The following is a 27226-nucleotide window of genomic DNA, read 5'->3' on the forward strand; positions in this document are numbered from 1 at the left end:
TCAGTCATCTGGGTGCTGATGACATAGGAAGTTACAGGCCCTGTTGGAGAGAACAGGCGGGCAGGGTGGGTCTCTTTCACAATCAACCCTCTGCTCAGGGCTTGGCACGCAAACCACTCAAAAGACAGTCAGCAAGTGACCTAAGCCAATGGGAATTAAATGGCAATCTGGACACTGCAACTTAGATGCCTGAACATCAATGAAAAGTGAAGATTATACTGCTTAGCTGTTGGGCGGCGGTGGTGCACACCTTTAGTCCCAGCACTAGGGAGGCAGAGCCCGGCGGATCTCTGTGAGTTCAAGGCCAGCCTGGTCTACAGAGCAAGATCCAGGACAGGCACCAAAACTACACAGAGAAATCCTGTTTCAAACCCACCCCCCCCAAAAGAAAACAGAAGCCAAAAGGAGAAGAAAATGTCTTCATGCTTCACCTACTTCTACCCAAGAGGCCGACCTTAGCTGATCTGCGGTCCCTGTGCATGAGCTGGCCCATCTGACACAAGGAGAGACAGAGTACAGAACACCGAAGGACTCATCTAGCCACATCCCTCTTCTGGGAAGACATGAAACAGTGCATCCTGCATCCCTGACCCCAGTTTCTGTGACCTTGAAGCTGCCCCCGTTCAGGTCCTGAAGTCTTACCTGGAAGACCTGGGGACCCAGGGCCTCCAGGAAAGCCTGGTTGTCCTTTTTCACCAATAGGACCAATGGAACCGATTCCTGGAGGTCCAGGCGGGCCGATGTCACCACGACTCCCGGGGAAGCCAACTCCTCCGGGGGGACCTCGCTCTCCTTTCAATCCTACCAAACCCTGAGGAGACAAAAGACAGGAAGGATGGTCAAGAGACAACATTGATCTCTGTATCTATTCCTGTGTCATCCACAGCAAAACAGTGACAGGAGTCCAGTCAGCTGCCACTGTTCACGACGTCATGCCCCACCAGGTCAACATGGAGTTAAGAAGGGACACCAATATTCTTCTCCCTAAGCAGTCTTCACAGCTAGAGGTCTAGAATCCCAGACTTCAAACGATAGGTACGCTTTAGAATTATTTCCCACAGAGAATATAAGATAGAAAAACTCATCTCTTTAGTCCCTAAAACATCAAAGAGACTCTGCCATCTGTAACCTATTATACAAGTCTCCACTACTAACCCCTACATTCATTGACGGATGTTGGCCACGAAGCCAGTGTATGCCGTCTGAGGGAGGCTCCATAGTTAAGACTCAACGCATTCATTTCTCTGCTCTCTGCAGATCCCCATGTGTAAAGCACATGTTCCAAGTCTGGAAATGGACCTACCGGGGAGCCTTTGGGTCCAGGAAGTCCTGGGTGGCCATCTCTTCCAGGAGTTCCTGCTCTTCCCGGCATGCCTGGCTGTCCTGGAAAGCCCGGGTCTCCTTTGTCACCTTTGAGTCTCATGTCAAAAAATATCTCGCCAGGCTCTCCCTTAGCTCCAGGCTGGCCCATGAGCCCTGGTGCACCTTGCGGACCCTGTAAAAAACAAACCACCTCATGTCACCAGGAACCTACTGCGGGATACATCAGGAGTCAGTCAGTCTTGGAGCTGAGGAGCCACCCTTCCGGGAGCACCACATCTTTAGATGTCATGTAGATGCTAGCCAGCAACTCCATGACGAAGCCTCAGCATCCGCAGCCGTCTTAAAATCCCTTACTTTGTTAGGATTTTCTGTTAGGCATCCCACATGGACCAGAAGGGATGGGGAGTAACACTGAGCCCAGCTTTGAGAAATCCTGGAGTAACTTCTTTTCCTTAATGACTGTTAAACCTTCCAGAGAACATCTTGGCAACTGGTGGAGCAATGCACATGCGTGACTCCTAAGAAGCATGTCTGAAGGAGGAAGCACTGCACATGCATGACTCCTAAGACACGTGTCTGAAGGAGGAGGCAGCCGACAGAGCTAGAGCTGGGGCCGCCATTGTCTGTCTGGTCTCGGTGTTTGTTACTGAGGCTGCTCAGCTTCCTTTTTGCATTCACATAGTCCGGAAGTGATAAGGGCTTCCAGGGCATGAGGGAAAACCCAGGCAAAAGAGCCCAGAGCCTGCTCTTTAACTGGGATTTGGGGAAGCTATTGGGACTTTCCCAAGACTGCCAAGAGATACACGAGAATATTTTTATCCTGGGATGTCGAATCTACAAGGACTGTCCACACCCACCAGCCCTCTTCCTCCAGCTGTCTTGAGAGCCGAGGTGCAGAGAGATGACAGCGGCGTCAGACCGTTCCAATCGCTCGGTCTTGGTCACGAGACTGGCACACCAGACCCCCGAGGACCTGGCAGAATCTAAACTCTCCATAACTCACCTTATTTAATCTCTTTTCACGAGCCCTATCCAAAGGCCCTTTGAGTAGGTATGATTCACAATCACAACCCACTGTGAGTACTTACAATGTATACTCCTCTAAGGAAGAGATTAGAAGACCAATCCAGAGGAAAATTCACACAAAAATTATATTGAAAAAAAAATTGCCTTTGGGGCTGGAGAGATGACTCAGTGGTTAAGAGCACTGACTGCTCTTTCAGAGGACCAGGGTTCAATTCCCACCACCTATATGGGAGCTCACAACTGTCTGTAATTCCAGGATCCAACACCCTCACACAGACATACATGCAGGAAAAACACCAATGCACATTTTAAAAAAATCAATTCTAAACAGGTTTGATGTGGAATATTATTTTGGCTCAGTGGTTAAGAACACTGGCTACCTCTTGTAGAGGACTCAGGTTTAATTCCCAGGACCCACATAGCAGCTCCCAACCTTCCATAATTCCACTTCCAGGGATCTGACACCCACTTATGGCCATACACATAAATACAACTAAAATTAAAATTTATATTTAAAAAAATAAAATATATGAATAAATTAATTTTAAGCTGGGCGGTGGTGACACTTGGAGGCAGAGGCAGGTGGATCTCTGTGAGTTCAAGGCCAGCCTGGGCTACAGAGTGAGTTCCAAGAAAGGCTCCAAAGCTACACAGAGAAACCCTGTCTCAAAAACAAACAAACAAAAAAAAAATGGCGACCACTAGTCACACACCCATGTGTGACATGACCCTCATGTACCATCTCTGACCCTTATCTCAACTCTGCAAGGAAAACATGGGAGTCTCAGTCTAGCAGAGAATTGAGTTGTGTATCTAAGACTACCCAGCCTGGCAGTGTGGCAGCTGGGTACAAAAATAAGTGCTCCCATCTCTAACGCCCATCCACGGTCTCCATACCACCTAAGCACTGCTGAGGTGGGTGTTACAGAGTGAACCCTCCTGGCCACACAGGGGTGGGACTTGCAGAGGCTCTGTGGCCTGCTCAAAGTCAGTCTAGTCTGGAACTAGTGAAGAAGGGATAGACCTCCTAAGAGTCAAAAGCACACAGGCTAAGGGACAGGGAAGTTGTCACTCAGCCAGCTGTGCCCTGTGGAACCCTGGGGGCCACACATGAAGCTTTAGTGCAAGCTCACCCAAGGATGGGAGGTCTGGCAGCTACTCTCTACCCCATTCTACACCATTTAAACATTTAGATTAAACAACTGGAAAAAAAATCAGTCTTCTGCCATGCTACCACATTCCAAGGGCTCAAATACCACCATCAGCTACTGCATTCCAAGCCGAAAAGTGATGCTAACACAGAATACCTCTGGTGTGGCAGAGCACTCCACTGGACAGTGACAGATGGTCTGGGCTAGCCCTGAGCTAGAATCTAGATGAGATTGTTTGCACAAGTCTGAAGAATGGAGAGTCATTATTTCTGCCATCCACCTGCTGGAAATGTTAGCAGAAGACGGGGACTTGCAGTGCTTTATCAAATGGGGTGGCTCTCTTAACTGGTATTCTAGAGTTAATATACACAGATATGGACTTATAAATCCTGGAAGAAACTAACTAGATGGTCTTTCCTTTCCTTGGACACTCAAGCCTTTCTACCATGTTATACGGCTGTCATTCCAGTACCACTCAGCGTCATTGGGATGATGTGTCCACAGGCCTGTCCCTCCTGTGTCTGAAAGGCTTTGGAAGAACCAAAGCTTTCCATCTGCCTCCTTGATGTCTGCGATAAAGAGACGCTAAGGATTTAGGCAGAGAATCTCATGTTCTAATTGCTTTTCATTTATTTTATGTACATGGGTGGTCTGCCTACACAATTGGCTGTGTACCTTATGAGTGCCTGGTACCCATGAAAACCAGGAAAAAGCACTGGATCCCCTGGAGCTAAAATTACAGAAGGTTGTAGATGGCCACATGGGTGCTGGGAATTGAACCCAGGTCTTCAGGAAGAACAGCCAGTGTTCTTAACCACTTTGCTCCAGCCCCTTGATTTCTTTCAAAGTGGCACTAAATGATGATGCTAAAACGTCTCAGCAACCTTTTTGGCACACAAAATCCTGATCCAAGATGCTTTTGAAAAGATGCCTCATCCAAAGCCTGTTTGATCCATGTCCCCGTGGGATCCATTGCTGCCTTGAAAGCCTGACACTGGCTGCTTTAATTAGGGAAGATGGGACAACTGTACTACCTACTTCCGACACTGTCCACACAGCCCCTGGGCCAAGTCAGAAACAACACGTTTTGGCTGGTGGGTAAATGCTCCCAGTGCCTGTACTATTTATTCATTCCTAAAATCCAACAGTTGGCTTTCCAAGGCAAAGGTCACAAAACACTAAACAGAAAGAAAAGCCACTGTCACACATGTTCACCTCAGCCTATGTCCCACTGTTCCACGTCTTCCAGCCACATTCAAATCATGAGGACCACATCTGAAGCTGTGATCTAGCTTCAAATAAAGGGAAATGACTGTCTTGCCGGAAGCTGTTTACATGCTCCTCTGCTTTCAGAGGCTTTGCTCATCTTGGGACAGGCAGGCTCCTGAAAGCTGGAGGCAAGCGTCCTCTGTGCTCTGGATTTTTGTTCTCTGTCCTGATGACTGTCCAGCTGTCCTTCCCCCTCACCTCTTTGTTCTTCTTGTATTTTTGTGATGTCTCCGGTCGGGAGCTGAATGCCTGCCTTAGGTTCTAGCCAGAACAGAGGCAGGAAGGACCCCCGAGAAAGCTAGGTAGATAAAGGAGGAAGCGATGGGCAGAGGTGGACAGACACTTTCTACTTCCTTCAAAGTTCTTCTCACTTTGATCCCCACCACGGATCGCTATTTGAACGTCTCCTCCGCTTAGAACTGTTTTAAACAACTGTGTCTTCTAACTCGGCCCTCTAGGCACCAGCGCCATTCTGGGATGCAGAGCTGGGACCTGACTTCAAAAGCAGGGCACCACTGGGCCATTCGGGCTCTGCCTCCGTCCTGCTTTGATTCAATTCTGCCCTGGCCTCCCCCGAGCAATATCCAAAAGTGAAGAATTTTAAAGAGTTTCATCAGAAAAGGGTAAGGACAAATATGTACCTTTTGATTTCTACCAAAAAACATGGGGCTGAAAAGAAATACAGAAGCCAGCGAGGCTTATAGAGCCAGGGGAGGGGTGAAGAAAAGCTTGCCAACAGACCAAGTGTACACAAATAAGTATTAAAGGTGGATCCCTTCTCTTCTCAGAATGGCTCCTCTCAGAACAAAGCTTAGCAGCTAGAATTCTGTGCAGCTGAAAGTTTTCATGTTCAACCTTATGAATTTATGTGGATTCACCTACAAACTGGAAAAGTCAATCACAGAATAGATGCTGGTGACGTGGACTGCCACCTTCTCTCCCTCCCTCAACAGGGGCTCTTAGACTGAACCCATCCCTGACAAGATTTCAGGGGATGCCACTGGTAGTGGTCACAGAGAGGTGGCCACTGGTGGCACCATCTGAACCTGAGACCCTGTGGAATGAGCCCTGTGCTGCCCAGTGGAGCCTGAACACTGTGAGGTGAGATGCCTGTGGGGACGTGGACTGTGGATTAAGTCTCCCATGTGAGCATGAACAAAGGATGCACCCGCAGTCACTGGACCAGCCCCTGTAACACGCAGAGCAAGCACAAACGAGAATCCACAACTGTGGTTCCTACGGTGTTGACTTCAAATATGAGTATGATCTCCCAGCACTTACCGGTAGTCCTTCAAGGCCATCCCTGCCAGGGAAGCCTCGGTCACCTTTGGCCCCTGGCTGTCCGGGGAAACCTTAGAGACAGGAGTACATAGGAGCTGTGAGACAAGTCTTCCAAAGCCCTTTGCCCCAAGCAAGACTCAACCACATCAAAATCTTTCTGTGAAGTGGACTACCATTTGAGGGACATCCAGAGCAGTAGATCAGTCTAACTAAGACTGCCAAGACAGGTTCAGAGGAGCCTCACGAGCCTTGTGCACAAGCCAGTGAGACACATGGCTGCAGGGTCCCCCAACCTGCAACCCCAACACCCCGGGAGACCAGCATGCTGACTTCCCTTGAGCTGATTGACTGTGGAGTTGGGAGAGCCCCTCCGCCACTGTCCTGCTATCACGACAGCACACAACACCACTGAGGCGGGTGGCCTTGACCACGGCTGTCCCTGTGGGCTCACCCTGGGTACAGCTTTCATCCTCACCGCCATGCCTGTGCATTTGAGGGAGCTGGCATCGGACCCCAAGGCCGTCTCTAACATGTTTCATCCCACGCCCTACCACTTACCAATCTCTCCTGGGGGCCCCTGGGGCCCAGGAGGGCCTCGAAGTCCTTCTGTGTCACAAGCAAGGCAGCCTTCTCCTTTTTGACCTGAAGGAAAAAACATGGGGTGCTTAATGTATGGTTAATGTATGATTAGCATGAGCCTCATGTACGGTTAATGTGTCCTTAATATGTGCTTCATGTATGATGTGCCAACAGAAGGCTCTGCTGTGCTGCTGAGAGTGGGCGCAGGAGAGAGAGAGTCCTGCAGATGTTCCAGACACTTTTCCTTTCTCCATCCTCACTCTGGCCCATAGCACTGCCCACTAGTGAGGTATTCTCACATCCATCCCACAGGGCCCATGTTCAGTCCCCAGCATCACATCACACACCACACACACACACACCACACACACACACACACACACACACACACACACACATACACACACACACACACTCACATACACAACACACACACACACACATACACATACATCCCATACACATACACACACACACACACACACACACACACACACTCACATACACAACACACACACACACACACACATACACATACATCCCATACACATACACACACACACACATACACACACACACACACACACACTCACATACACAACACACACACACATACACATACATCACATACACACCACACACACACACATACACACACACACACACACACACACACACACACACACACACACACACACACACTCCATCTCCTAGGATTCAGAGGATGAGTTGGATGGACAAACTCCAGACATTGAGTCTCTCACAAAAATAGAATGACTAATCTCGGTGAGTAGAGAGCGTGTGGTGAGGACAGTTCCATGGCTGCCCCAAGATGTCCTCTGAAGCTGTTTTCCATGCAACAGTTAGACTTCTAAAGGGCCAAAATTCTTTACAGTCCAAGGCAGAAGTGGTCAACCCTGGGGCTGGTTTTATGGGGCCCCAGTGTGTTCTGCTCCAAGGTTAACAAGCACATAAATATCGGAATGCCATTGTTTAGTCCGGGCTAAGTCAGTGCTCACCCTGTGGTTCACACAGCAACAGACTCCGGATCCAACTGCTAAAGAGATAAATCAGTGCCCTGCATTGACATCACAGCAAGCACTTGAAAGGGCAGAGATAAAATTGAGAGCCCAGAGTAAAGCTAGTTAATCCATCAACAGCAGAGTTGTCTGCCCCAATTGCGCAAACACTTGAAAGGTCGCCAGTATCCCATGCATAGATCCCTGATTTGCCTTAAAGGAAGGACATGTGTCCTTTGAGAAGGAAACTCTCAAGCTCTGAACTGAAAGTGTGTGGTATCCGCAGAGGCTTTAACACAAAAGCAGGACTGGATTCTCGATCCTGGGAGTGAGGAAAAAGGACAGTTGTTTGGCCCTCAGGGCTGAATCTCTCCACCAGTCCTCATTCATCATAGCTAAGCATCAACCTCATCTGAGCTGTGAACTGCATCTTCTTGGGAGTGGATGTGGAAGATCCCTAAGTAAAGCAGCAGGGACTTTGCCTGCACCCTGTCCCAGTCTGACAAAGCCTAAGCAAGTCGATAGGGGAAACTGATCAGCACAAACACACCCGCCATTTTAAAAAAGTAAAATAAAATAATCAACACCTCTTACCTTTCTCCCCAACTTCACCTGTCAAACCAGGGTGTCCTGGAGTCCCGGGAGGACCCTGGTCCCCAGGTGGTCCAGGCTGACACTCCACAATGCCATCTGAAAGAAATGTTTAAAAACTGTTTAAAAAGACACAGCCAGGCATTCTCACTCTCTCCCAATCTGACCCTTGATTATCAAACCAAAATACATGAAGCTGATTTGAACGTTTTAGGAATTCAATCCTCATTTACTTCCAAATGAGCCTGTGATTTTTTAACTCGAAAAACAAAGCCATCACAGAGAACAGGCAGTTCTGGATGGAACGTCTCCAGGATGTCCAGACCTCATCATCATTTTCCACATTTCAAAAGTCACCAAAGAGGAGGAAGTTCCATAAAGCCACATAGAATCTGTCCATTCTCCCCACCGGAGAGTCACACTAATCCTTTCCCAAGGGAGCCGCCTATCCGGACTCAATCACTCCCCTGGCCCTTATCTGTCTTCCTTGCCAGCCTCATCCTGGGAACTTCCTTCCCAGACGGGCTTGAGTTCTTGGAATCAACGTCATCAGAGCTCCAAGCTCATAACCCTTCTGGGACCAACCACACACAGGGGTCCCACTGCAGACCCCCATCTACAGCCCACCATGGTGAGCACCCCCAGATCGGGTTCCTACTGTGGATACCCACTACAGCTCACCCTGATTTTAGCTCAGAAGTCTAATATGCTCCCATATTAAATCTTCTGGAACTTTCTTATACTTATTGAAATGAGATCACAGCATCACAATAAGCCAATCATGAGCTTATACTTCACGCTTAGCTTTTCTTGAAAGCCGATATAGGAAAACTCCATGTGATTCCCCATCTAGTCTGCATTATGCCATGACATATTCTAGTGCAATCTGTCCCCTTGTGTACTCTAAGTAGCATTATGCAGTCTCACTACATAAAGCAGAATCCATTCAGCTGTCAATCAAGGTGAAACTAATCACCCTGCTTACCTTTAACCTCCGATGCCAGGAGACTTGGAGCTGGTTAATGGGCTGATTTTCCCCTTAAGTCTATTTTATTTTTGGTGATAATTTTTTGTAGCATAGTTAATTTTGTAAAACTATTCAAGCAAAAAGTGAATAACTAGCATTGGTCACAGTGCCCACCCAGCTCTGCCCTAGGCTCCCGGCATTTGATGGGACACACACGGGCACTTACTTGTGTGGCCTGGCTGTCCAGGGGGTCCAGGAGGGCCAGGAGGCCCTGGGGCTCCATCTCTTCCACTTGGTCCTGGTAAAGACACACCTGGGACTCCTTGGTCACCTTTTTCTCCTCTTTCACCTGGGAAGCCAGGAGCACCAGGCTGGCCTGGAACGGGGAAGCCTGTAAACAGCATAGGAGATCATATAAATAGCCTGAAGGCAGCGTGACAGCTGTATACACTCTATCCATGTCTATCTAGGTCCTCACTGAGGGGGCACTCTAGATCGGCACAACCCAGTAAGTCCTGAGGTCAAGCTGGGCCAGGCTTGAAGACAAGGTGAGGTTAGGTCTGAAAATGCGGAGTCCACATCTGTCACTCTACATGCTAAGGTGCTAAGGGGTCACAGAAGGTGGCCTGATGGTGGGGACTCTGGGCAGTACAGCTCAGGGGGCCACACACAGCCAGCCTTGCTGTCCTGGGGAAGGAACAGCCACATGTGGATCCCAGTAAAGACAGAAGGACTCTGGAAGTCTCCACACAAGTGCAGAGCAGAAAGAGATGCTGGAGGAAGGGGATGCCATGCCATCCGCCTGTGTTAGAGGCAACTACAGTCCAGCAGCTGGAAGAACCCTGGCAGAGCCAAGATTCATGCAAAGACAGATGTGCACCCAGAGGGCCAGCCCAGAGGACAAGTCAGTGTCCCCTGGGAAACAAGCCTACGAATGGGGAATGACACGCTAACCTGCGTCTATGAAATGTAAAGCAAACACACACCAGGGCACACGGGCTCTGATAACTAGAGACATGAGCTGCAGCCTGTCTCATGCACAGCGTATGTGACAGACACAGGGGGCTAGACACTCCACAGAAAGTGCCACAAGACACAAGGACTCTCACCTGGAGGGCCTGGCTGGCCTTGTATTCCAGGGTAACCTTGAAAGGGAAGAGAGAATTGGACAAAGTGAGGTGAGGTTGTTCATGCAGTAGACACTTTGTTTCTCTGCCACAGGTCTAGCCAGGGCTACTTGAAGGCATGCACACAATCGAGGGTGGGAAGACAGAACTGGAGTCCCCAGAACATCCCCTGCAGAGACAGCATCCTCAGGAAGTCACGGAGGAAAAGGGCTCCTGGGCACATGACAGTGAGATTGGGAGCTAGAAAGGAGAAAAGGAAGGAGGGGGAGAGGAGGGAGGGGAGGAAGGGAGAGAGGGAGGGAAGGAGGAAGGGGAGGAGAGGAAGAGAAGAGGGGCAAGAAAGCAGGCAAGCTGCAGTCTACCTTTAGGGCCCGGCTCCCCTCGTAACCCTGGTGCTCCGGGGTGGCCTCGCTCTCCTTTCTCTCCCAGCGGCATGGTGCCAATCACCTGCATTAAAGCACGGGTCACCGCTGGTACAGGAGCAGCTGATGGCACAGCGCACCGTATACTGTATCACCTCATGGAAAATGGATGCGAAGACGTCGTAGTGGTGTGTGGAGGGAGCAGGGAAGGGTCTGGAGAGCCACAGAGTGAGGGCCAAGTTCTACTGTGTATGGACCCGCCAGGCAGTTCTGCTGGCTTGCACACTGTCCTTGGCAGTGGCGATGGTCTCCCTCAGTTAACTAAGGCCTAGTCGAAAATGTGCAAATGCATCCAAGCCATGAAATGCACGGCTTGCTTCACAGTACAACAGAGGAATGCCTGTCAGGATTTTTCTGATGTACAGAGCAGGAACACACACTATTTTTTCCCCTTTTATTGGAGAATATTGTTTCTTTAAAGATCAAGAGGGCACATATTTCCTGAAAAATCACAGTCACAAACCAAGAAGAAAGCATGGCCAACCTCACCAGTCAACCTCACTGAGAAAAGGAAACCTGGCTCAGCATGATCCTGAATCCCCACAGAGCAAAGGAAACGGCAGAGTCAAGCAGGGACACTATCTTTACAGTATCCCTCTGCATCAACTAAATGAGGGGACACTCTTGAAAGTGCCCCTAAGGAGCTCTGACCCAGCCATTCTATATATACATGTATCAAAAATCACTGTACATTCCAAGTACGTGTAAACTTTGTCAATTAAAAAACATACATGAAGTAAACACCTTTAAAACTAAATAGTACGATGTGTGGGTGGGACTGAAGTGAGATGGGGACCCGCCCACCCAGGGGCGAGTCACAGAGGAGGGAGAGGCACGGGTATGCTGGGCTCATCAGGGCGTTCAGAGGAAAGGAGTCCTGTTGCTGAAATGTGGCCTCAGGAAGGATGACTCTGGCCCCCAAACCGTCACCCACACAGCGAGTGGCACAGTCCTACACCCACAGCACCCACAGCAAACAGGTCAGGGGTGCCCACTGTTTCAAAAATTGATCTGGAACAGAACAGCTAAAACGGTAGCAGGTTCGGATGCACACGAACAAGGAGCGAATGCTACTGAGAAACCAAAAGTTGTTTTGCTGGAACAGTAAGGTGATGGTTGATCTGCTCCTCCTACTAAATTTCCTCGACGGACAATTAAAAAATAAAAAATAAAAAAATAAAAAAAAACAGGATTCAAAATAGGTTTGCTAGGTTACCCATGTGCGAAGTTTTTCATTTCCAGAGGTAAAAATGATAAAAGTGTGATTGTCAAAATCAGAGTAAACTATGAATTACTCGTATGGCAGGCACCCACTTCAGATAAGAGCATCACACAAGCGGAAGTTGCCGAGTATCCTAGGCAACCCAGGGCCCATCTCAAACACACGTATTACTTACAGTTCCAGGGGGGCCCGGAAGTCCAGCTTCACCCTTCTCTCCCTGCAAGGAACATTCACGGTTATTTGCAGCCTCACCATATAGATGACCATACAGAAAGCTAGTCAGGAATTTTCTGGCAAAACAGAAGTTAGTGCTACACAACCCCCAGGCATCGTCCTGTCCCACCCTCTCCCTCTGGGACTGGCTTGGTCACTCTGTAGGAGCCCAGCTCATCAGTGTCATGCAAAGGTGACATGGAAATAAAGATGTCTACACCACCTAAGTGGAAGGCTGAAGACACAATGTTCACCCTCCTATGTGGCAGCCGTCCTGAAGGACCGTTAAGAGGGCCTTTCGAAGTAGAAGGGTTCTTTTCTAAATTGCTATGAAGCACAGTATCTAACTCTAATTCCTCATGGGTTTTTTTTAATGTCTGGATTTACACTGGACGTCCCAATATGACTTCCAGTGTTGACTTCAAACAAGTTTAAAATTATCTAGAACCCAATCAGCGGAAGGCACAGATGTTAAAAATGTCTACATATAACTAATTTATGGATGTCCACACAGATGAGAGCCTCCTTATTTTTACTAACAAAACATGGTTCATTTTAAAAAGGAAGATGTGGGTCAGGAGACGGCTCAGTAGGTTAAAAGGGCTTGACATCAAGCCGACAACCCGAGTTCAATCCCAGGACCCACACGATGGAAGGGGAGGACAGATCTCTCACCAACTCCAACCTCCAACCTCCACGCGTGACAAATGTATGCCTATGCACAGTCAACCAATCAACTGATGTAACTTTTTAAATTTTAAGAAGAAATGGGCTGGAGAGATAAGCTCAGTGGTTAAGAGCACTGGCTGCTCTTCCAGAGGTCCTGAGTTCAATTCCCAGCACCCATGTGGTGGCTCACAACCATCCATAATGAGATCTGGTGCCCTCTTCTGGCCTGCAGGCATATACGCAGCCAGAACATTGTAAACATAATAAATAAATAAATATTTAAAAAAATTAAGAAGAGAAAAAGGCAAGATGGGGCCCGCAAACCCATGCTGTAGAAGGGACATGCAGGTGTTCACTGAGGAACAGGAGAAGGCAGAGCTAGGCCATGCTTTCTTTTCTTTCTATTTCTGCACTTTCTCTTACTTTATAATCAGGAAAATTTAAGCTCTACAAAAAAGACAGAAGCTTGGCCACGTGTGTCATGTGATAGTCTTCTTTTAAATAATTCATCAACCCTGGGAAAGTCAACAAACTGTGTTGAATCCACACAGAGTAGAAATATTTTCCCCTCGAGTTCAGAGTTCTCTGTCCTAGCAAACAAATGAGCAAGCTTCTAGGATGAGTGACCCACTAGAGGTAAAAACTCAAAACAACGTCACCACGCACCTGAGGGCCCTGCCGTCCTGGGAGTCCTGGGTACCCGGAATCACCAGGAAAGCCCTGAAAGGAAAGAAGGGAAAGGATGCTCATTGGGGGAACAGCGGCCCTTGTCCACTCAGAAGCTGCAGAGGGCGGAGACTTACCGGACTCCCCTTTTCTCCTTTCTCGCCATCTTTTCCAGGCTTTCCCTGCACAATAAAGAGGTAGACATGAGTCTTTCACAAACTACTATGGCCACACCACAGCTCTGTTCATCTCTCTCCCTTGTGAAGTTCAAGACAGGCAGAGAAGAAGGCCACATGAGTTGATGGTTCACCAGAAAGGAAGATGGCTCAGTTTCTGAAGAGCAGAGAGCACCCAGCTACAAGGTCAATGTCTTAGGCACCAAGGGGTTATTTTGTCACTGGCAGTGAGCACAGAGGCTGATACATAAGGCTGCTTCTTTCCACACGTGACCGCAGGGAGGTATCAGATGTTCCCAGCAACTGGCAGCTAGGAAGATAATCTACTGCTGAGTCCAGATAGGGAGAAGGATGTGAGCCTGTCAGGGTCCCAGGCACACACACAAGCCTGGCATGCAAGGGGGTGGGGATTCAGATCTGGTGTCAGGAAGATCAACAAAAACACCTAAGCACAAGATGGGTAAATGCACAGGCAGTCCTTCCAAAGCCTTCCCTAGCAGATTCAGCGGAGCCTGAGAAAGAAATTAGCAAACTATACATATGTATCCATCCTTCCATTTCGTTGCTATGAGTCTGGGCATTAGAGGGGAGTGTGTTTACAGTGAGGAGTGGACAGATCTGGGAAGCACTTACCCGAGGCCCTGGCTTCCCAGGTTCACCTTTCTCTCCAACCCCTGGTACTCCCTAAAGAGACAAGAGGAGACAGAGTTAGACTCACTGATATATGCAAATACAACATGAAGCCAGTCACACTTTGGCTTTGGTAGGAAATACCAATACCAGAATGTATCCTCCTTCACATAAAAATAATAATGGCAAAAGGGCCAGAGTACTCACCTGGAATCCAGGTTCACCTTTCTGACCCTAAAAGAATTGAGGGGTTGGGGAGAGACAGATCAGTATCATCGTATAGCTCAATCACCCACCTAATGGCTAAATCACCATCTAAAAGCCATATCACACTTTCACTGCTTCCCCCCGCCCCCTTTTCTCTCCTTCCTTTCTTTTCTTCGAGACAGGATCTTTTGATGAAGCTCTGATTAGCCTGGCATGTAGCCCAGAACTTGTGGCAATCCTCCTGCTTCAGCATTCTTAGTGTTAGGATTGCAGGGGTGCACTACCATGCCTGGTCCAGTTTTTCAGATGCTACATCAAACACATGAAGAAGAAAAAAAAAATCCAGGCTGCAGAGATGGCTCAGCTATTAAGAGCACATACTGCTCCTGCAAAAGGCATGAGCTTAGGTCCCAGCTCCACACGGTGCTGCTCACAACCACCTGTCACTCTAGCTCCGGAGAGGAGCAATGCCGCTGGCCTCTGTTGGCACCTGTACACACATGCACAAACTTACACACACACACACACACACACACACACACACACACACACACACACACACCCGCAAAAAAAATTACTCTTTTTCACCTATATTAACAAAAGATGCGTACTGGCCTCCAGTGGCCCCTTCCTAGCATGGCTTGGGCTACCCTGGTGAAAGGATAGGCCATGGCCTCCTCCTACCCCTCAGCTGGACCCCTCCCATCCACACAGTCTCTCCCTAGACCAGGCTTATTTAAGAAATCTTTTGTTAGGTGAACTGGCACAGAATAGTCCCAGGACAGCCATTTCTGTTCTCAAAGCTACTCAACTTCACGGGACAGGACACCTATAAATCCACTTCCCAGGGCAAGATTGGTCATGGCTGGAGAATCTGCATTTTGATCCAGCTTCTCTTCCTCCCTCAGAATTTGTCCAACATTAGAAAGCAGACATCCACTGAACAGAGCTCAGGCGTACCTTTTCTCCAGTTGGGGCAAAGTCTCCTTTTTCCTTAACTTGTGCCTGTCCGGGTACTCCAGGGGGGCCACTGACCCCCTGCTCGCCCTGTTCATGTCAAAAGTGGAGGTTAATTAGGTACGAAAACAGAACAAGAACTGAGACAGGTGGTAAAAGCCAGAGGTTAAACACTGGCACTCTATCCTCTCATAGCAGGGGCCTTGGCTTCTGTAGGAAAACAGACCAGTGGGTGTCTACAACCAGAGAAGTGTGTTTCCCAAGCTTGGGAGCCTGAACAGCTGCAGGACACATCAGAGCATGCACCAGCACACACTACTGCATCAGTGATGCATGCACCAGCAGACCACTGTGTCAGTGAGGGCACATCAGCTGGGCATGCACCTGCATACACCACTGTGTCAGTGAGAACTCACACCACTGAGCATGCACCAGCACACACCACTGTGTCAGTGAGAACACACCAGCTGGGCATGCACCTGCACACACCACTGTGTCAGTGAGAACTCACACCAGCTGGGCATGCACCTGCACACACCTGTGTCAGTGAGAACACACACCAGCTGGGCATGCACCTGCACACACCACTGAGTCAGTGAGAACTCACACCACTGGGCATGCACCTGCACACACTACTGTGTCAGTGAGAACACACACCAGCTGGGCATGCACCTGCACACACTACTGAGTCAGTGAGAACTCACACCACTGGGCATGCACCTGCATACACCACTGTGTCAGTGAGAACTCACACCAGCTGGGCATGCACCTGCACACACCACTGTGTCAGTGAGAACTCACACCAGCTGGGCATGCACCTGCACACACCTGTGTCAGTGAGAACTCACACCACTGGGCATGCACCTGCACACACCACTGTGTCAGTGAGAACTCACACCAGCTGGGCATGCACCGGCACACACTACTGTGTCAGTGAGGACTCACACCACACCAGCTGGGCATGCACCTGCACACACTACTGTGTCAGTGAGAACTCACACCACTGGGCATGCACCTGCACACACTACTGTGTCAGTGAGAACACACACCAGCTGGGCATGCACCTGCACACACCACTGTGTCAGTGAGAACACACAGCAGGTGTACACACCACTGCATCAATGAGAACACACACTAGCTGACAGGAGATTGGCAAGAATGGGGATAGTCTAGGTGAGCCAAAATCAAGAGCACCATTAGATTCTCCTTCCTCGGGCAGCTTAGCAGCTAGCCACACTTGGAACTAAAGGGAAAGTCGGCTGGATACGAACGAGAGGCGAAGACTTCGACAGTAACAACCATTAGCCCAGGCTCTGTCCAGACCCACCTTGTCTGGTATCTTCAGGTGGCAGTTGCTCACACCAGCTTGCACACCCAAAGACAGGTGGCAATTGTAATCATACCCCGTTGTCTTACCCAGGGACACTACCAGAGAGCACAGCAAGGGACCAGGGGTCCGCCGCCTGCCCTTCTTGCCAAGAAAAGGATGTTTGTCCAGTTTTCACCACCACCACCACCCTGCTTCCAAGGCACACATCCTTGGTACCCATCTGGCCCCCGAGGGAGACAGTTACCACCTACATCACCGCCTCCTCACAATGGCTGCTCTCGTGGTTGGGTTTAATAGTTATGTTACTAGGAGGCCAACGTTTAAATTTCATTCTTTTGAAATGAACTTGAGATCTAAAGAACATGCTGACTGAGCCCTGTTTGGATAAGGGGACTTGGTGTCCTCATGTCACTGGGCACCACCATCGGCCTCACTTCCTGGTAAGGTGGAATAAACTGTAAATCCTAGCAGCTCATCCATGTCCCCTCCAGACTCAAGAACACGCAGAGGAACCGCAATGGGGACTCAACTCACCTTGTCACCTTTTGGTCCTTGAAAGCTGGAGCCCATCTGTCCCTGTTGGTTACAAATTACACTTTATTATTAAGGCTGTCTATTACATTGGCCAGACATCCTAAAAGCTCCACACAGATGAGACCAGAGTTAGGCTTCAAACAATAGTTTTGTCCTAAAACACCATAAGCTTTGCAAGAAAAGCCACACTTATGCAATAACTGTGCAATGGTTTTTATAAATATAATAAAGAATTTGTTAATATAAGAGTTTTAAACTCTGGGCTCAGAAAGGTAAGGGAATGATCAATGAATCCAAAGTAATAGCTAAGGGATGAGTAGATGAAATTGGAGGGTCTCCAAGATGATGATGAGGAAGAGAATAGGAGGTAAAGGCTAGATAATAGAAGAATGACTGACAGATGACAATAGAGACGGACAGACAATACATCACACTGACAGGCAGTCCCACAGATGAGTGAGAATGAGGCAATTTTCCAGAGCTCTTTGCAGTAACTTACAGAAGGGATCATGGCAATCTCACCACAGTCCTATAGTAAGGCTGAAAACAATAAATAAATGAAAAAACATCTTTACCTTTTCTCCAGGAGGGCCAGGAGGGCCTGGGGGACCCTGTAAGAGAGAGCATTTTAGTTAAGTAATATTCAAAACCAGCTATGACCTGGAAGATGAAGTACCCCTACACACGCACGCACACACACACACACACACACACACACACACACACACGGCTTCTGTTGAAGGCACGGTCCTCAGCTGGTGGCACTGAGAGGTGACTGCACCATGGGGATCCTTAACCACTGGTGAGTCTTTAAGGAAGGGACCTGCGGGGGTGGGGAGGCATGGTTGGAGGATGGGAATCACTAGGGTTGTTCCTCTGAAGGAGGCATCTTGTCCCCACACCATTCCCCTGTTCCTCAGCATGTCACCTCACGTTCCCCACCACAATGTTCTGCCTCCTCACAGAAACCACAGAATCTAGGACTGCGTGAAGCAAACCCTCCGAAACCATGAGGCAAGGCCAATCTGTCCTTCCTGGGAACTGTCTTCCTTAGGTACTTTGTCCAACAAAGGGGAAACAGGCATGCACAGTCTTCCGTTCTGACGTCATCCTGCGACTCTTGTTGTTGGCAGGATGACGGTTACGACACAGACCGATAAAGCTTTGAAAATAGCCAGCTATGGGTCAGGACAATCATGAGGAGGGCGAAGGATTGCCCCTCGGGTGCTGAAGGCCAGAAGGTACCAGCCTGAGCTCCAAGCTGGAGCTGCCCACATGGGAACAGTACTTCCCACTTTAGATACAGGTTTCTACCTTGAAAAACCAATTCTTCCGGGTAGTAGACTGTGGTGATGCCAAAAAAAATGGTCCCATATTTGCAAGAAAATTTCAGAATGCTTCCCACAATCATTTTAAAAAAACAAAAAAGAAAAAGAAAAGCCAGGCACTCTGTAATCTAAAAAGAAGCCATCGATCCATAGGAAGGCGAATGGGTTCTATTTACACAGGTGGAGAAAACAATATAAAAAGAAAAGAAAAAGATTGAAGTATAAGCCTGAGGCTTTCTGGGAGGATGCTCAGTCGGGTCGTGTGCAGGCCGCAAACTTGATCACCTCTGTCCATTCCTTGCACACTTGGCTCTTAGTAAGTAAGTCGTTTAACACTAATTTCCCTGTGCTATGAAAATGAGGGTGTAGGAAAGGTCTCCCTCCTTCTGCACAGAAGGTCTGTGTGCAGAGGCCGGGGTGGGGCAGCCTCCTCAATATCACCTCCAGGTGCTCAGGTCATCTCAGGGTCCTCTCCAGGTCTGTGCCCCGCCCCTAACTGACCCTTAAATTCCGATATACCTCTGCCTCTGCCACCCACCTCCCCTGCACGAAGGGCAGAGCCCACCCTAGAGTGACCTCGAGTCTGGCTTCCACTGTGCCTGAACTCATAGATAGCCAATAACCCCGACACACAGACAGGCGATCTGTCCCAGGATGTCTTGAGAGGCCATAGCAGAAAGCACACCCTTTCCCCACAGTTCTGGGAATTGGGAGCTGGAAGTTTCAGCCACACTTTTTTCATAGCCAAGAAGCTGAACTAAGAAGTACCTGGGGCAAGATTCTCAGTCAGTTCCACAACCCTTCTCCAAGTGACTATCCTCAAAACTTACCGGTGGTCCGGTAAATCCTGGAGGACCAACAGGTCCCTGGAGTCCTGGTACTCCTGGTGGGCCCTACAGTGGCATGAGGAGAGAACAGATTACAATATTGCAGTCCAGCCAGGGGGTAACGGTGTGCATGCAGCAAAGGCTTACCGGCATCCCAGGGATACCAGGGAATCCTCGCTCCCCTTTCAACGGTATTCCAGGGGTGAAGCCGAGAATTTCTCCAGGGTCTCCCTAGAAGAGGGGAAAAGGAAAAAAAGATGCAAATATTGATAGGCATGTAAAGAAAATTGGAATCCACTCAATACTGGGGTGGGACTTAGACCTGGGGAGCTGGGGAGACACAGGACAACTTTGAAGGTTGTTCCTCAGGAACCATCAAGCTTGGTTTTTGTTTGTTTCGTGTTTTTTTGTTTGTTGTTGTTGTTTTCTTTTTTCTTTTTTCTTCCACTGGCCTAGAGCTCACCAAGTAGACCAGGCTGGCTGGCCAATGAATCCCAGTGGCCTACACCAGAATCACTTCCTGAATCCTTCATGTGGCTCACAGCATGCTCACCTAAGTCTCTCTGTGTGATTTATACATCCTTTTCATATAACAGAGTTCAGGACATTTGTTTGGAGTGTTTTCAATTGATTTATGAGGAAACCAGGTAAATGGAACAAAATTAAATTAAATTAAACATACCTTCATTCCTGGTAACCCTGGTGGCCCCTAGAAAAGAAGTTTAGCTATCAGTTTTGTTTCTCCAAAAACATTAGTAGTAGCAAGATATGAGCACCAAAACAATAATTAGAAAAAGAAAGCCTATTTGAATAATCATCTACTCACAGGATTCCCGCTGAATCCAGGCAAGCCGGGAGGACCGAGCGGCCCTCTCTCTCCCTAAGAGAGATGGAAAATGTCACACACGGATGCACACCCCAGCACTTCACAACAGACATCTGCTGTGGGATGTTCTGTATGTCAAATGTGTTGCTGATTAGTCAATAATTAAAACACTGATTGGCCATTGGCTAGGCAGGAAGTGTAGGCGGGACAAGGAGGAGAATAAAGCTGGGAAGTGGAAGGCTGAGTCAGAGAGACACTGCCAGCCGCCACGATGAGAAACAGCATGTGAAGATGCCGGTAAGCCACGAGCCATGTGGCAAGGTATAGATTAATGGAGATGGATTAATTTAAGCTGTAAGAACAGTTAGCAAGAAGCCTGCCACGGCCATACAGTTTGTAACCAATATAAGTCTCTGTGTTTACTTGGTCGGGTCTGAGCGACTGTGGGACTGGCAGGTGATAGAGATTTGTCCTGACTGTGGGCCAGGCAGGAAAACTCTAGCTACAAATGGCGCCCAACGTGGTGGCAAGAGTTTCCACCTAAAAACCTGAAAAAAGATTCTAAAATGGAGCTAAAAACAGCTTCCTAATTGTCTCTCTCAAATGAGCGGCAGCTGCCGATTTGAGCTACTGGTGGGTTCCTATCGTGCACGCTCGACCTGCTGCCGTATGGCAGGAATGAGGCCTCTGCAAGTGGCACATTAAGCTGCATGGTGGATTTAGCCTTTGCAGGTACAAAACAAAAAAAGAGGTTTCTGGTCTACACGCTGCTTGGATAAAAGCATAGAGACCCACGATAGCTCCCAGAGCTGGTGGAAAACACCATGTTGGGAAGCTAAGGTGGGTGGAGCCAGCAGCTACAGCTGCTGCAGTTTAAGGCAATAGATTCACAATAAGACAGATTCAGATGTAATAGTTTAAAATGTGTGTAAAATATACGTAGGCTTGAAAGAGACAAAAAAGGTGATATATAGAGTTATAGAAACAAATACATAGTTTTAAAAAATAAAGTCTTTAAAGAAACAGTAAAGGTAGTATAAAAAATAAGCCACATAAAAATGGATATTACACAGAGAATCTGCATTGTGTTGTTTTTGGGACTTTTAACTGCAGAAAAACATTTGATTGTAAAAGCTGTTGAGTTATGCCAAAATGTATATTTTAAAGGTACCTTGACTTCAAAATTTGAATATAAGGATATGTTACTTTGGAAAGGAGACTCTGCTTTTGTTCCCACAGAAAGCCAGAGGCTATGGATTTGTTCCAGATTAAGATACATCAGGTTTGACCAGCCAAGACCCCCTGAAAGGTCTCCGATGACACCATGGCCCAGATGATCCAACATCCAGAATGGTTTGAAGGCAACTGGCTCAGACGATACACCCTCATGGACTTTTCCATAATCCTAAAATTTCCTTTGTATCCCCATAAGATACAGCGCCCCCCTCCAGCAGGAAGTAGTAAGAGAAGCTACGCCCAAATTCCCAAATTATATGTAATTTTACTTTGTTAAGGTTAAAACCTTCCTTTTTTTTAAAAAAAAAAAAGGGGGGAAGTGCTGTGGGATGTTCTGTATGTCAAATGTGTTGCTGATTAGTCAATAATTAAAACACTGATTGGCCATTGGCTAGGCAGGAAGTGTAGGCGGGACAAGGAGGAGAATAAAGCTGGGAAGTGGAAGGCTGAGTCAGAGAGACACTGCCAGCCGCCACGATGAGAAACAGCATGTGAAGATGCCGGTAAGCCACGAGCCATGTGGCAAGGTATAGATTAATGGAGATGGATTAATTTAAGCTGTAAGAACAGTTAGCAAGAAGCCTGCCACGGCCATACAGTTTGTAACCAATATAAGTCTCTGTGTTTACTTGGTCGGGTCTGAGCGACTGTGGGACTGGCAGGTGATAGAGATTTGTCCTGACTGTGGGCCAGGCAGGAAAACTCTAGCTACAGACATCACCATCCCACCAGCTGCTCTGGGAGCAGCATGCATGGTCTGTTACAAGTGAGGCACCCGGCACCACTTCATGGAGGGAACACCACACTCCCCAGCAAGAGAGACAGAAACTAAAGACTCGGAGCAGCAGATTTGGGGTTGATTGAGTAGTTGACTCCAGGTAAAATCTTTAATAGAACAATTTTAGGCTAAAACGTTTAAGTAGAAAGGAACTGTTATTTAATATTAAAATTAATTTAATATTTAACATGGGGAAACTGCATTTTCTCATCCGAGAAAGCGAGCTTCCAGATAAGTAACTTCCCAGTGACTGAACCTGATGCTCCTGTGTGAACTACATGCACATGCACAAGGGAGGGTCTCGGGTTTCAGCCTACCTTTGTACCATTGCATCCTGGGATACCTGGAGGACCTGGAGGACCATCTTGGCCAGGAATACCCTGCAATCAATCAAATGAAGAAGTCAGCAAAAGAGGAACTCACCAGGTGGTAGGATATTTCATGAAATCGATGCGTGTATTTTGCATACGTACAGGAAGTCCGGGGTTCCCAGGGTAGCCAGCTACTCCAGGGGGTCCCTGTAAAGATAGAACAAAAGCCTTTCAGCCAACTACAGGGACGCCATATTACCCACTTCATACCTTCCCAGTTAAAGATGCTTAGAACATGAGCACTGAGCAGAGAGCATTCTGGGAAGGAGGCAGAGACTCAGCAAAAGGTGCAGGCCTCAAGGGATTGTAAAAAACACACTACTTCTTGCCTCTAAAATGGAGGCATGAACACACAAAATAGCGTTGTCCTCATTGAATCCCTTGAAGTATCTGAGTTAAAATTAATGTTTAATTCACGTTAAAATCATAAACACTGTATGAAGAAGTGTTTGTGGGATAAACTCCAATTTATTTGTAGTGAGAGCCCTTATCTAATTCCTAAACAGTCGACCACATCCATAGGGTGACCACGTTTCCCCTCTCTCTGCCCCATGAGCCCATGGGAATGCCAAGGAGTGCCACAGACACCACTCTCCTGCCTCCTTCTTCCCTATATAACCACAGCCGAACACTTCAAGACACTGCCCTACGTTTCTGTGTTCAGTGCCTCGGGAAGCATCATCTGTACTCTCCAGAAATGATGCAATAGAGAAAAATAAGCAAGTTGGGCTCTGAAAATGTCTCTATACATTCAATGATAGTTTTCTCCCTCAAATGACTTTGGACAGATAATTAACCACCCCCTCTTCCAAATTAAAATGTCTATAAGGGACCCTTGAAGAAGAATGAGCAGGAGTGAGCAAGCTCATACAGCAAAGGAATTCTGCTTACATACAGTAGCAGCCCACAGGTAAGAAGGGTGGTGGCCCACGGCAGCCCACAGGTAAGAGAGGTGATGGCCCACGGCAGCCCACAGGTAAGAAGGGTGGTGGCCCACGGCAGCCCACAGGTAAGAGAGGTGATGGCCCACGGCAGCCCACAGGTAAGAAGGGTGGTGGCCCACGGCAGCCCACAGGTAAGAAGGGTAGTGGCCCACGGCAGCCCACAGGTAAGAGAGGTGGTGGCCCACGGCAGCCCACAGGTAAGAAGGGTGGTGGCCCACGGCAGCCCACAGGTAAGAAGGGTGGTGGCCCACGGCAGCCCACAGGTAAGAAGGGTGGTGGCCCACGGCAGCCCACAGGTAAGAAGGGTGGTGGCCCACGGCAGCCCACAGGTAAGAAGGGTGGTGGCCCACGGCAGCCCACAGGTAAGAAGGGTGGTGGCCCACGGCAGCCCACAGGTAAGAAGGGTGGTGGCCCACGGCAGCCCACAGGTAAGAGAGGTGGTGGCCCACGGCAGCCCACAGGTAAGAGAGGTGATGGCCCACGGCAGCCCAAAGGTAAGAAGGGTGGTGGCCCACGGCAGCCCACAGGTAAGAGAGGTGATGGCCCACGGCAGCCCACAGGTAAGAAGGGTGGTGGCCCACACAGTGAGGAGAAGCAGAGGAGAAAGCAGAGAGGAAAGGAAGGAAGGCAGCCCCTGGGTGAAGGTTGCGCTGTGCTCTGGGTGCCTCGGTCCCCAGGGTCACCAGCCACTGTACTCACTCTTGTCCCTTTGGTGCCAGGAAGCCCAGGTTCTCCAGCATCACCCTACAACAGAACAGAGGTTCCATTAGGATGGCTCCTGTCACTGTCACAGGACTGGAGACACCTGCAGTTGGCCCTCCTCCATTCCGGTCAAGCTCACCTTTTGTCCTGGTGGTCCATGCGGTCCCTCAGGTCCTTGCATTCCAGGAAACCCAATGACACCTTGTAACCCTGGAAATCCTCTTTCTCCCTGCAGAAAAGCACAAAGGTCAGATGGGGGCGGGGGCGGGGGCGGGGGCGGTGAGAGAAAGGATCAGTCAACTGTGACAGGTGGGTGGGGGTGTTAACTTGGCCAAGTAGGAGAGTCCAAAACTCTGGCTGTGCCTGCAAGGTGTTGCTCTAAAGACAGCGTCTGCATCTCAGGCAGAGTGAGGAAGACCTGCCTCCGAGTGACGAAGGCTGGAACATCAGCCAGCGGAGGGCCTAACAGAGTCACAGCAGAGCAGAAGGCAGTTCTGGTGCCTGCTGGGCTGACACCAATCTTCTTCTGTCCTTGACATGACAAGTCAGGTGCCCAGTCTTCAGACTCACAGACTTTGCCAGCAGTTCCCAGGTTCTCAGGCTTGTGGCCTGGGATGGAACTACATCACTGGCTTCCTGAAGTCACCGGCTTTCAGGCGACACATGGTACAACTCATCAGCCTCCCAGTCAGAGCAGTCAAATCTAACAACAAATCTCACCTACCTACCAACTCACCCGACATCCATCATCCATCCATCCATCCACCCATCCATCCATCCATCCATCCACTCATCGATCCACCCACCCACCCATCCACCCATCCATCCATCCACCCATCTATACATCCATCCATCCACTTATCCATTCATCCACCCACCCACCCATCCATCCATCCATCCATCCATCCATTCATCCATCCATCCATCCACTCACCCACTCATCTGTCCACACATCTATCTCCCCCTTCCATTTGCCCTTCCATATCCATCCACTCACATAGCTGCCTACCTCACATACCCACATACCCATCTACTCACCACCCATTTACACATACATCCAATAAGCCATCCATCTTCCCATCCATGTACACATTTATCCATTTTTCCATCCATCCACCCACCGACCCACCAATCTGCTCAGCCTACTGGCTACTTTGCCAAAGGAAATGGACTAAAGCATAGACCTTTCTCAGTACCACTCAACATCATAAGAGTCCACCATGAGTGTCTGAGAATGGATGACGAAGCCCTCTCCAGGTGCTCTGTTAAGTTCGTAATAGTAGACACCTGACACAATGTTTTGTACATACTAAGAGCTATATTATATGCAAAGTCTATAAACTAAAAATAAGTTTTTTTTTCAGTGAGTTCATTATATTGGCACCTTTTTGTTATCAATAGATGTCATGTTGTGATCTCTCAGAAATGCTGACAAAGTTCTGATCTCAGCACACAAATGATCAATAGTTTGAGAGTGGGCTTGGATCATGCTCGTTTTCAAAAGTAAACTTTTCAAAGAAAAGGTCAAAATTTACTGGTGGCCTCCGCCCCAACCCAGAAAAGAAATAAGAGACGGGATGTTTCAAATAAGGACTATCATTCATGGTATAAACGTTTGACCGGGGCTGGAATACACTGGGAAAGAACAGAGAGTGATGAGGGAAAAGTGTGAGACTCTGGACCTTTGGCCGGCCTGTCAAAGATGAGAGAAAGTAAGTCCGGGGAGAGACAAAAGGAACCCGCACACTAGGAAATACGGGCTCGGCTCGAGAGGCCCAGGGGGCTGGGGCGGGATGTCAGGCCTCGTGGTGGAAACCAAGCAGGAAAGAAACACTGGCCAGGTGAGAACACACAGGAAGGAGGGACCAACCTTTGACCCCGGAAACAGTGCGCATTCTGTAGCAAAAGGGAGCGAGGGGCCTGACGGAGAGATGTTTTAGAAAGATTGCCATATGTTGATTATCAATTAAAATAAACACCATAAGCACATCTTCTCTGCTGCAGGTAACCTGGTATAGCTGACTTTAAAGCAGACCGTGCCTCGGAGCTGGCCAGCGCGACTGCTGAAGACTCAGTGCTCTTTCCTCCAAACTGTCCAGTGGTCCTGGCAGTGCCAAGTGTCTCACCAATCCCCTGGGTCTTTATAAATACAGAAGTGTGATGGCGACCCCTGGCTTTCATGGGTACATTTCACTGGAGCCAAAGTCAGAAGTCTAGAAATTGCATATGACTAAGTAAGGGGAAGTATTTTAAAATTCAAAGGAGAGGGGATTTAGTAAATTCCTATACTTTGGAACACTCTTGGGCCAGCATCAATGGAATCTACTAGAAGGAGCCAATTCAAGCACACTATGTGCCCTCGAATGAGGTTTGACCTGGATGCTGCATCCTTCTCCCGGATGTCTAGTGAGTGCTGAGGAAGGAGACCTCTAAGTCTTGTCCAAATGCAGGGTGAAACAGACACATGTCATGATGGTGGCACCATGCAACCACAGGAAATGCTGACTGCAAAGACGCTGTCGTTCGATTCGGGTCACCAAACTGGAGTGCCCCATTTTCAGACGTCGAAAAGCTCTGCTCAAAATAGAATACAACTGAACTGTGAACAGCTGGCCCCAAAATAATAAAAAATCATAAAATCAAAATTGAATTGTATCTCCTCAAATAGCCCAACAGGAGCCAGGGAGGAAAAGAGAAGGGCATGCCATTGGAGGACTTTCTAGTGTGTCTGCGGAGTATTTTTAGTACTTAATTGATATTGGCAGGATCACCAGAAGACCAACAGAGATAAGATTTTTTTTATTTCTCATTTTAATCATGGAATGAGCGCAGTGGGGACGGGAGCCAGACGAACT

At 48.5% G+C, this 27226-nt stretch overlaps 1 protein-coding gene across 2 annotated transcripts in view; it reads right to left on the reverse strand.

Moving 5' to 3' along the window:
• Col4a1 (collagen type IV alpha 1 chain) overlaps positions 1 to 27226 on the reverse strand; it is a 123928-nt gene that overhangs the window by 29728 nt on the left and 66974 nt on the right. For both annotated transcript variants that reach the window (XR_008221367.1, XM_052751638.1), the window contains exons 3-26: positions 24511 to 24600; positions 24369 to 24413; positions 22828 to 22872; positions 22672 to 22734; positions 20341 to 20394; positions 20197 to 20223; positions 19662 to 19745; positions 19518 to 19580; positions 17935 to 17970; positions 17360 to 17401; positions 15499 to 15585; positions 14539 to 14565; positions 14335 to 14385; positions 13663 to 13707; positions 13526 to 13579; positions 12153 to 12194; positions 10696 to 10780; positions 10316 to 10351; positions 9433 to 9597; positions 8243 to 8338; positions 6609 to 6692; positions 6051 to 6121; positions 1304 to 1495; positions 643 to 811 (exon numbers count right to left, since the gene is read on the reverse strand). Coding sequence is in view for 1 of the 2 variants with exons in the window: in XM_052751638.1 (XP_052607598.1) it covers positions 643 to 811; positions 1304 to 1495; positions 6051 to 6121; positions 6609 to 6692; positions 8243 to 8338; positions 9433 to 9597; positions 10316 to 10351; positions 10696 to 10780; positions 12153 to 12194; positions 13526 to 13579; positions 13663 to 13707; positions 14335 to 14385; positions 14539 to 14565; positions 15499 to 15585; positions 17360 to 17401; positions 17935 to 17970; positions 19518 to 19580; positions 19662 to 19745; positions 20197 to 20223; positions 20341 to 20394; positions 22672 to 22734; positions 22828 to 22872; positions 24369 to 24413; positions 24511 to 24600 (1753 nt within the window). In the remaining variant the exon portion in view is untranslated. The remainder of the gene's footprint in view (positions 1 to 642; positions 812 to 1303; positions 1496 to 6050; positions 6122 to 6608; positions 6693 to 8242; positions 8339 to 9432; positions 9598 to 10315; positions 10352 to 10695; positions 10781 to 12152; positions 12195 to 13525; positions 13580 to 13662; positions 13708 to 14334; positions 14386 to 14538; positions 14566 to 15498; positions 15586 to 17359; positions 17402 to 17934; positions 17971 to 19517; positions 19581 to 19661; positions 19746 to 20196; positions 20224 to 20340; positions 20395 to 22671; positions 22735 to 22827; positions 22873 to 24368; positions 24414 to 24510; positions 24601 to 27226) is intronic.

This window comes from Peromyscus californicus, unplaced genomic scaffold, assembly GCF_007827085.1.
Source record: "Peromyscus californicus insignis strain IS unplaced genomic scaffold, ASM782708v3 Scaffold_23__1_contigs__length_62951481, whole genome shotgun sequence".
NCBI classification, from domain to species: domain Eukaryota; kingdom Metazoa; phylum Chordata; class Mammalia; order Rodentia; family Cricetidae; genus Peromyscus; species Peromyscus californicus.